General features: G+C 33.2%; 3 protein-coding genes across 6 annotated transcripts in view; 2 read left to right on the forward strand and 1 right to left on the reverse strand.

Annotated features, from left to right (window-relative positions):
• The window catches only part of LOC115235656 (NADH-ubiquinone oxidoreductase 75 kDa subunit, mitochondrial), a 4,808-nt gene extending 4,311 nt beyond the window's left edge, over positions 1 to 497 (reverse strand). Inside the window, exons 1-2 of one of the 3 annotated variants that reach the window (XM_029807571.1) lie at positions 345 to 497; positions 6 to 103 (exon numbers count right to left, since the gene is read on the reverse strand). In XM_029807571.1, the coding sequence (XP_029663431.1) occupies positions 6 to 94 (89 nt within the window). In that variant the 5' untranslated portion in view covers positions 95 to 103; positions 345 to 497. Of the gene's footprint in view, positions 130 to 344 lie in introns of all 3 variants that reach the window. The other 2 variants (XM_029807572.1, XM_029807573.1) reach the window with 2 other exon arrangements.
• A 1,330-nt stretch (positions 498 to 1,827) lies between these two features.
• Positions 1,828 to 4,007, forward strand: LOC115235658 (elongation factor 1-beta'). Its single transcript, XM_029807576.1, has 3 exons — positions 1,828 to 2,189; positions 3,272 to 3,696; positions 3,783 to 4,007. Exons 1-3 carry the CDS (start codon positions 2,110 to 2,112, stop codon positions 3,935 to 3,937), a joined length of 660 nt encoding a protein of 219 aa, XP_029663436.1. The 5' UTR covers positions 1,828 to 2,109; the 3' UTR covers positions 3,938 to 4,007.
• A 2,422-nt stretch (positions 4,008 to 6,429) lies between these two features.
• LOC115235634 (invertebrate-type lysozyme 3-like) overlaps positions 6,430 to 10,438 on the forward strand; it is a 20,751-nt gene continuing 16,742 nt past the window's right edge. For both annotated transcript variants that reach the window (XM_029807535.1, XM_029807536.1), the window contains exons 1-2: positions 6,430 to 6,562; positions 9,491 to 9,541. In XM_029807535.1, the coding sequence (XP_029663395.1) occupies positions 6,499 to 6,562; positions 9,491 to 9,541 (115 nt within the window). In that variant the 5' untranslated portion in view covers positions 6,430 to 6,498. The remainder of the gene's footprint in view (positions 6,563 to 9,490; positions 9,542 to 10,438) is intronic.

Genomic DNA, 10,438 nt, shown 5'->3' on the forward strand with positions numbered 1-10,438 from the left:
CCTGCTGCGACTTGTTGGATGTTGTATGAAAATTGACAGCACAGAATCTTCCATTTGCCAGGCCTGTGGCCCGCACGACCGGTAGCCTCAACATCTCGTCAAACTATCAACACCACAGTTGCAGTCACACTTTATTATGTAATAAACAAACTTCGTAAATCAATGGCGAATTAACCTAACTGAAAAACTATAAATAAGCAATAAGGACATATATTTTCGAGATATAAACGTTGTCACAGGCAGTAACGAACGTCTTTACGAGATATCCCGATAATTGAGAGTATTCTTACATATGAGTTACACTTCTCAATCGAATGAAATGATCACAACCATTTTTTAAATACCTTCTCTAGACGTCAGAAAGACCTAACAATCCGCGCTGAGCTCATGATGAGCAATGGCGAATAGGCGAATTCGATCGAAGAATGCAATTGCGGCTGTGTTTCGATATTCACTACCAGTATGAAAATCTACGGTTTACATCACATAGGCTGCGGTCGGAGAGACGCTAGAAATGCTTCGAAGCGTTTGATTGACCAATCAGGACAAAGAGAATAAAGATTTCTTTATTCTAATTGGTTAATGCAATGCTTCGAAGCATTTCTAGCGTCTTCTCGACCGCAGCCATAATGGGCGCGTTCAGCAGAGAAAACCGCTCAGTAGCAGTCGAACGTGATTGGCTCTTACTTTTAGAATCAACGTCGAGTGTTGACAAGACGATAACTGAGCGCTCTCTCTGCTGAACGCGGCCATTGCATCGTCTTTGCCAATAAAAAGTTTGAATTCATAGTAAAATATAGTGATTAATTGAACCGGGTTGGGTTAAAGCCTATCACACACAAATTGGCATAGCTGCATATGCATAGCATAAGACCGTCTGGACCAATGAGTATCGAAATAAAATCACCATATTGATTTACATAGCATCCTCATTGGTCCAGACGGTCTTATGCTATGCATATGCAGCTATGCCAATTTGTGTGTGATAGGCTATAGGCTTAAGGGCCAATTTCACCAAGTCCAGTTAGATTAATCGACGGTTAAAATTAGCAGGGTGGCCAACAGAAAATAGAGGTGAAGGAAAACCAAGCATTCTTATCATTTCAGTTGGAACCCTGCTAATTTGAATTGTCGGTTAATCTAACCGAGCTTGGTGAAATTGGCCCTAACCCGTTCATCCGAAAACGCTTCAGGGCCAATTTCACCAAGTCCGGTTAGATTAACCGACGGTTAAAATTAGCAGGGTTCCAACTGAAATTATATGAATGCTTGGTTTTCCTTCACCTCTATTTTCTGTTGGCCACTCTGCTAATTTTAACCGTCGGTTAATCTAATCGAACTTGGTGAAATTGGCCCTCAGAGATTTCGATCGGTGATTTCTTATCTTTATAAATTTCTCTCTTATCTCTGCAAATATTAATTGAAAAATTAATTTGTCGATTATATACACGGACGAAAAAAATCGACCAAAATCATCTAAGGCTGTGTTCCGATTCCCCACCCGGATGCACCCGATATTATAGTATACGTGACATATACTATAATATTATATACGTGACATATTATATACGTGATAATATTATATACGTTTAATATACGTGATAATATTATATACGTGGTATTATATACGTATAATATTATATACGTGACATATACTATAATATCGGGTGCACTCGGGTGAACACAGCCTAGGCTGTGTTCCGATTCTTCACCCGATGGTTGATAGTCGGGTGAGCGGGTGATGGGCGGAGTTTAACGAAAAGTGTCTGAGAGGATAATGGAATCAGATTAGCTGGTTGCATTTTCTCGCAATCTGTCGTTGTTCATTCTGATTGATCGCTGCTCGTTTCTCTCTATCTCTCTATCTCTGAAATTGACATTCACTAGATTTCACTAACACTAGATATTTTTCTGAGCCGGGTGCATCGTGTCCTGCAGGGGAAAGTGCACCGGAACGAACGTCACGTCGCTGCTCACGTCGAGTAGAATCGCCGCGCTCGCGACGCACGCAGCTCTCTCTTCCGGCGACCAGACGAAGGGGTCCCCGCTGTCTTGTCGTGCTCTCGGTCCAACGTCTAACTATTTACTCGTCCAGAATACGTTCTCGTCATGGCCGTCGGTGACCTGAAGACCGATAAGGGCGTCGAGGACCTCAATATCTATCTCGCCGATCGCAGTTATATCGATGGGTGAGCCTACTTCTAGCGTATTTCATGCGCGACTTCGATATGTCTCCGGTACACGTGCTTAACTTATCGCGGCATGTTGGCGGATTCTCTGTTCTCGTCTCGCCCGGTGTGATACGATATTTTCTCATAATGCCCCGATAAAGAGAACTTATTCCGATCATGAGTATCAGTCGCACTCTTTTTATTTACAGCCGCTGATCTCGCCGATCTCGCGAGGCGAATCGCGGCATTTCTAGTATCACGTATGGATATGTGTCACACAGACGCATACTCACACATACGTAGACACCGCAATCACGCACGCCTTACATTTATTTTTACATCTCTTTGTTCTTTTTTCTTTTTTTTTAAATATATACAGCTTTGTGTTTTTTCTTTAAATGAACCTATTGTATTCACTGTTACACTTTTGTGTATGTGAGAATCATATCTATTTCCACATACATATGGGAGAGTAAGAGAGATATTTGATAATTTTTTTCACAAATGTACATATAAGTCAAACTATTTTATATTTGTTACTCGATTATATATCGTATATATATCCTACCTTTTTGCATATTATATAAATAATATATATTGCAAGATAAAAAATATTTTATTCATGTTACATATAAATGGACGATCTTTCCTAGTTTAAATATTAATAAAAATCTAATGTAAAAAAGTCTTTATAAGTATATTTTTCTTATTCTCTTGTGTCTTTTCAAATTTTATATATTTATCTTTTATATCTATATTTCATTTACCTTGTAATTGGTAGAAAGAATGATAATAAAGTTAAAAAATTTGTATCAATTGTATCTATTATAATCTAATTAATATGTTAGAACAATATATAAGAAAATACATTAATCTTTATTTTTTGATAAATATGCCATATATGTTTTTGACAATGATATTCGAGTTGATAATAATTGGTGCCGACAGGGAGTTGCGCTACTGTATATACTGTGGCCGGGTGGTTTTTACGCTCTCCCGGGTGAATAGAGTGACAATTTGAACGTCTCACTATATTCGAGTTGATAATAATTAGCTTTAAAGTATAAAATGTATCGTATAAAAGAATTTACATTTAATAGGTGGCAACCAACTCAAGCCGATGTTGCAGTACTCGAGGCATTGGGAAAAATACCGACATCTTCGAATCCTCATGTACTCCGTTGGTACAACCATATAAAATCCTACGATCTTAAGTCGCTTCCTGGAGAAAAGAAAACTTCCATCTTTAGTACCGCTAGTGCTCCGACTTCGTCCACGGCAAAGGCGAGCGAAGATGATGATGATGTAGATTTATTCGGTTCGGACGAGGAAGAAGATGCGGAAGCCGCAAAAATCAGAGAGGAAAGGTTAAAGGCATATGCAGAGAAAAAATCAAAAAAGCCCGCAGTCATCGCCAAATCGAGTATCGTGCTAGATGTGAAGAGCTGGGGAGATGAAACAGATATGAAAGAAATGGAAAATGTGGTAAGATCGATCCAGATGGACGGCCTCGTTTGGGGTGCATGTAAGTTGTATTCACTTTATTGCTCTATCAATATATGCAGATTTATTATATGAACAAATTATTAAATAAATTTTATATTTTTACAGCAAAACTCGTCCCAGTGGGCTATGGCATAAACAAGTTACAAATAATGTGCGTAATAGAGGACGAAAAAGTTTCGGTGGACTTGTTGATCGAACAGATACAAGAATTCGAAGAACTAGTTCAATCTGTAGACATTGCTTCGTTCAACAAGATTTAAAAAACGAAAACAGCTCATTACTTTTAATATTGGAATAATAAATATTAATTGTTTGTATATATACATATAATTTGTTACTCTCTTAATACACCCGAAGAATACTCCTAGTATAGTTTAGAAATGATAATAATGTTGCTGAAGTTTAATTGCAAATTTTATTTTAATATTTTATGTATATTAGGCAGAGATGTTAATTAATGTATCGCATGTACATACGCAGCACACAAGAAAATTATCTTTCTACTTTAATATATCTTTGTGCACATTCTATCTGGACTCACTAGGTCGAGTTTTATTAAACTCCATTTATATCTAAATATGTCATTTGTGTGCCAAAGTAAATAGAATACAATATATAACTTAAAAAAAGTTTAAATTATTGATACTAATGTAAAAGCTTTAATTGCAATTATTAATAAAGCAAGACATTACGATTTTATACGCAAAGATATTTTTTGTAACATGGAAAATACATCGGAATTATTATACAATAGTTATTGACTTCAATTTTAGCATACTGAATTTTAGATATAATCTCACAATTATATCTTGTCATATTTAATTTTTTTTTTTAACTCACCGAAATTACCGCCTCTTTTAAGATATCCGTCAAATGTGAGTCTATTCTTAACCAAGATTTGTTTTTGATGGTGCATCATTTTTCAATCATTTATGTTCGATGATGTATATTATAATGACAAAGATATACAATATTTCTTCATATTCTTAGCACATCAAATAGATTCGTTGATATTATATAAACTGATGAAAAAATCTATTGTGTATAATCCACATAATTGTATCTCATTACGTGTATTCTTTTCTGTTGAATCATATTCAATTTGTCCAAATTATATTTCGCCGAAATTATAATGCATGATATTTTTATAGCAATGTTGAATATTATGTGTATGTATATATCAAAAGGATATTTTATATATTATACGAGAATATTTGCGTGTGTGTGTAATATGCACATGTATTATATATTATACATTTTATTGCACATATATACACATATATAACACATTAAAACTCAAGTTTTTTTATCTCGCATAATATAATATTTCTAACTTAATTTCTCTCAAGATTTATTTGTGTTCAAATTTTTCTAATTCTGCAACAACTTTTTAACATGCTTTAAAAATTTTGAAAGATTTACGAAATCATTTCAATACGATGTTCGTTATCAGTTTCGTACAACAGAAAGAGGAAAAGTAGCTATAACAAGAAAACAATTTGGAGACATAGTGTGGAACGAGAGTTTTTTACAGACAGTATATATACCGTTTGCATGATATGATATAACGGGAAATTTAGAAATTTATCTGCATCAGGCGAATACATACACCGATTAATTATTCATGTTTCATATATATATATATATATATATATGTGTGTGTGTGTGTGTATGTATACTATATATATATATTCTGTTTATACATTTATTAGGAAGAGTGGAGTTCCCTCGCTCATTGATTTCGTAATGTGCGTCACTGTGGGAATTTCAACGAATGATTTCAGCTGATATAGTAATATTCCAATACAAACTTGTTTCCGAGAAAAAGTTCATCAATTGTATAAGTCCGTAGACGAGAGCAAACGGCGCGCTTAGGGCATTGACATTGAACCTGAAGATCCGGTTATCGCGGTTCTCGCATTTCTGTTGCAAGTTTTAAAATAGCGAGAAATGTGCTTTGATATGTTTATGTTTAGAAAGGACGTTAGGAATCGCGAAAGAATGCAAGATTATCCAGAACGTTTCAAGGTTTGTCTCTTCTCACCATGAAATTCGAGATTAAGTCTCGGTATTTTATTTCTTATCTTCCAGTTTTCTTTTTTCTATTGCAGATTTCTTTCATATGTATCGACACGCGCGCTGGCGCAGACATTTATGCTGCAGGATGTGTGAGGATCGCGAAAAGTTACGAGACTTGGTTTTTTAATATTCCGAGCTTTGCAAGTTTCGAATAGAAGAGCATGTGAGATAAAAAAGGTACAATGTGAAAACTATTCAAAAATATAGTTACGTTTTTACTGGCATTTCTTTTCGTGATTATAAATGATTATAGAGTGACTAATTATAAAGATTATTTGTATCTGTAAAAACGTCTAAAATTTATTCTAATTTTTTAGATTTTTCTGACTTGCGATTCTTGGAGAATATTTTTCGTGGAATACATTTTTCTTTGCTGCTAATAAAAAATCTTATTTAATGAATTGATTCATTGATGAATTCAATGATTTGATTAATTGAATTGATAATGCTCGGTCGTTTACCGAAGGACAGGACATTATTTAACCGCTCATTTTCAGTCACTTTCAGTTTTTATTTTCGTACTTTTGTTTCTCTTTTCCTCTCGAAACGATGATGACGACGAAATTCTCGTCCTTCGACGACAAACGCTCTCGCCTCCGTATCCTTGTCTCCATCGTACGACTGCTATCGCCGTATATAAGAAAGTGATCGTCGAGGACAGCTCGGAAAGCGCGGATCATCTTGCGACGAGCACAGTGCGCTAATATAGACACGTTATTTCTTGCGGATCAACGGCATCGAGATGTTCGCGGGATTTTCGTGGATCGTCGCGACAATAATCGCACTTTTTAGCGTTTGTACCTACGGTAAGCTATTGACATTTTTTCTATTTTCTACTTAATAGGAGAATTATTCATAATATGCAAATTTCCTTTAAATTCGCGGAAATTATAATTTAATCATTGTTGTTATAGATAAGTAAAAAATAGCAGCATTGCTATTAATTAGTAATAAATTTGTAGAAAATACGAGTTAGAATAACGTTTAATTGTGAAATGAAAAAAAAAATGATTTAAAACGGAACAAAGTCGTTGATAAAAATCGAGATATAAATGATATTTTTCAAAATCTTCAAATAATAGGGCAAAAGTATAATATTGGATATTCAAAGTTTGATCAGAACTCGAGTCGAATTCGAATCTGTGATTCGCGGATAATAATTCAATAATTTGATTAAGAGATTTTCGATTATAAGCAAAATTGTATAATGCAAAATAAGTAACTACTTTTTCGTATAATTGTAGTATATAAGTTAATCTTTTATCGATTAATGTCCGATTAATTTCTTCGAACACTCGATAAAACTCTTTTAAAGTTATCTAAACTTATCGAATAAATAAAATTAAAGAAATGAAAAAATTTGCAAAATAAGTTTCTATCAATTTACAATTTGCATGTACTATTATTTTTTATAATGATTACATCACGGCTATCTATTTTTACAATTTACATAAACGATTTTTTTTGTTCTAAAAGTCTAAATCTTTTTTTATTTTAGTTTATATTACACTTATTGCGATATTTAAGCAATACCTTTTCATTAGAATTATATACGTTTTAGTGCGAAGCAATGTTCTCCATGGAGTTAAATTGGTTTGAAAGACAGAGATCTAATCACAAATCTGTAGACTTTACTGTTAGTCCCAGGAATTTTTAATATCTGCGTGCCGTTAATAATAGCCCGCGTGTATATCGGAGTTGTTTAAAAATATTTTTATGATCGCGTCCTTGACCATTAGCCGATCTTGCGACAGCTCTCTTATAGCGTTTTCGAATGAAGCAGGTTTGATCGCTCTGAGAGAAATCCAATTTTCTATGAACATATGTTTCACCGAATGAGTTTTGAATTTGATTAATATAAATAAATATATCCCTAGTAACTCAAGACGATGTTTATGACATCAATTGCTCTCAGAACAATCAAACCTGCTTCATTCGAAAACACTATTATTCCATCTTTCCAAGATCGAGCTTTTTCCTCCCATACACTTGTGCTAATTCTGATATGTATAATTTATAAAGAATATCATATTATTCTTTTAGAGAAGTAGTATCTAGTAAATAACATATGCAAATTTTTTTAAAATGTATGTTCTTGTTAAAAATGAGAAATTGCTAAACTATTCTTTTTCCTTCTCTCTTTCTGAATGTACATTTTTTATAATAGTTAATGACTACATAATACTACGAGTTACGTATATATAATTACGGTACTATTACAAGTCCACTAGCGATGTTATGTTTATAACAAAAATTAAATGACTAACAATAAGATAATTATCGTATGAACTCCTCGTTCCGTTTTATGTTTCTAATGGGTACAAACTTGCGCTCGAATTGCGATGGATATTATGATTATTGTTTTTTTTAAACAATGTTTTAATGATGCATCTTTGATGACGAATGTAAAAATTACAGTTGCGGCGAAATCAAAATTAAGATAACGATGAACTGTAATTGTTTTTATTCTAATGAGATAAGCGTTTTTTTTAGATCCGTTGTGTTTCGTAAATCGCTTTTGATAACTTCATTAAGTGCAATTATGATATGCTGTGATGCTGTGATTGTATCAACTATCATTGCGATGAAAAGTTTCGATTAAAAATGAAAAATATTAATAATAATATTAGCTACAAAATGAAAGCAATATTCCTAAATCGCATATTAATCTCAGAGATGAATATTTTACAAATATTTAATACTAATGTGTATATTTTTTAAGCAATCTAGACATACCGAGTATCGATTATGACGACGAAAGATTTAACATAACGGTATTGACGGTGATAAAATCCGTGATTACGAATTCAAGACCAAGATTGCTTAAAATGAATTAACTGAATTGAATTCTGCATTAGCTTATCGTAAATTTATTAAAGAAATGGAATAGGATGATTCTTTTTCGCGCGTTTTATTTTGATAAAATATTTATTCTCGATAATATATTTTGAAGAAAACGTAGAGATATAAGAATTGCATTATACAGATCCTAGAATGTGCAAAATTTTGATTACAAATAATTTGGCGATATGAATGCAGAATATTATTAAAACGCGAAATTGACAGAGCAATATTATCGCATAACACATTTCATTCAATAGTTCTGGAGAGATTCTAGATTTCGAACAATCCGCTCTCCCCGCTTGACTTGATTAGCTATAAAAATGGCAAAGGCGAGATACGATCTGAATATAAGATCGAACCGAAGAGGTTTTCATCGTAGCTTGTCGTGGCGCGCGTCTGAACAAGCTGCAATTTAAATTCATAGACTGTTCTAAGTTATATTTTTAACCGTGACGCTGCAAAACCACCGCGCCCATATACAGAGCAGGTACAATACAATAAGACGCGATCCCGAAAATATGCCGATTCCACACATTCGCAGAGATCTAACAAACGATTTTTTGGGTGTTTTTTATTGTTATTACTACTCCCAAGTTGTGCCATCCTGTAAAACCGGTTTAGATGATTAAATTCTGGTCATATAAAATCCTAACAAGAAAATAGTCCATTGTACAATAAGTCTTTACAGAATAGAGAAATTCAACGAATCTGCTTCAATTATCATTTATTATAATATTCTATCATTATTATGTTATTGTTATTATTAATTATGAATTCGTCGATCTTCTCACTAAACTTTTCTTTTTGAGTAAACTTTTACATATACAGTGATAAGGTACCCGCTAGGACATTACATTTTTATACATTAATATTTTTTTTTTTCATTACAGCTCAAGAATCTGCTTCGTCCAATCAACAACTTGTGTCACAAGTCTGCTTAGGCTGCATATGCGAAGTTACTTCGGGATGTAACACCACTATCGGTTGCTATGATTCGGTTTGCGGACCCTTCGCTATAACATGGGGCTACTGGTCTGATGCTGGCAAACCAACTCTAAACAACGAGCCGAGCAGTACCGATGGTGGTGAGTTAAGTTTTTTTATATAAAAAGAAAACTGCTTTTGAATATCTATTCGAATACCATAATTCTATAACTCTTTAATGCTTCATAGCTGTATTTTCTTCTTTGTTTTGCTCTATCTCTCTCTCTAATTGAAATAGACAAATGTATTACATTATACTTTAAAAAAAAAACGACATAAAGAAAGAGCGTTGACGAATGTATAGAAAGCGTAGCTAAAAAGGGAAATCCGACTAAAACTTAAAATAAAAATTATATGCATCAATTCAAAAGATTGATATCAATCAGTAATTCAAGAATGCATTAAATGAAGGCTTCTGAGAATTCGTATAACATTAGTTAGATAAATATAAGAATGAACAAATATGCGATATTTCTCTGCAAAAATATTTATCTAATTAAGTAGTTTTCCTTATCAAACATATATGTTTAATTTGCTTAGAACCTGAAAAAAGAATACGAAATATATTGCTCTTCTCTCATACAAAATTACATAATTCAAACATCAATTAAATGACTGTCTATTTCTCTTTTTCAGTTTAGTTTCTGAAAAAAAAGAAGGAACGTGAAATTTAAATACTTATACTTAAATTATATAAAAGTACAAATAGAAATTTTATAATAATAATATGTAATAAATATTTCTTCTTTTCACTTCTAGCTTATCCCCGATGTGTCAACGATCCTTATTGTGCTGCTCGTGCGATACAAGGCTACATGGCCAAATTCGGTCAGGTAAAATCACATTTCTTGTAT

This window comes from Formica exsecta, unplaced genomic scaffold, assembly GCF_003651465.1.
Source record: "Formica exsecta isolate Colony F162 unplaced genomic scaffold, ASM365146v1 scaffold229, whole genome shotgun sequence".
Taxonomy (NCBI): Eukaryota; Metazoa; Arthropoda; class Insecta; order Hymenoptera; family Formicidae; genus Formica; species Formica exsecta.

What these genes read in the sequence shown, in the direction of transcription:
- LOC115235658 (XM_029807576.1), top strand. Translation starts at nt 2,110, where the DNA reads ATGGCCGTCGGTGACCTGAAGACCGATAAGGGCGTCGAGGACCTCAAT. An exon ending in GATCGCAGTTATATCGATGG is followed by an intron (nt 2,190 to 3,271) that starts GTGAGCCTACTT and finishes TACATTTAATAG; the next exon opens with GTGGCAACCAACTCAAGCCG. An exon ending in CGGCCTCGTTTGGGGTGCAT is followed by an intron (nt 3,697 to 3,782) that starts GTAAGTTGTATT and finishes ATATTTTTACAG; the next exon opens with CAAAACTCGTCCCAGTGGGC.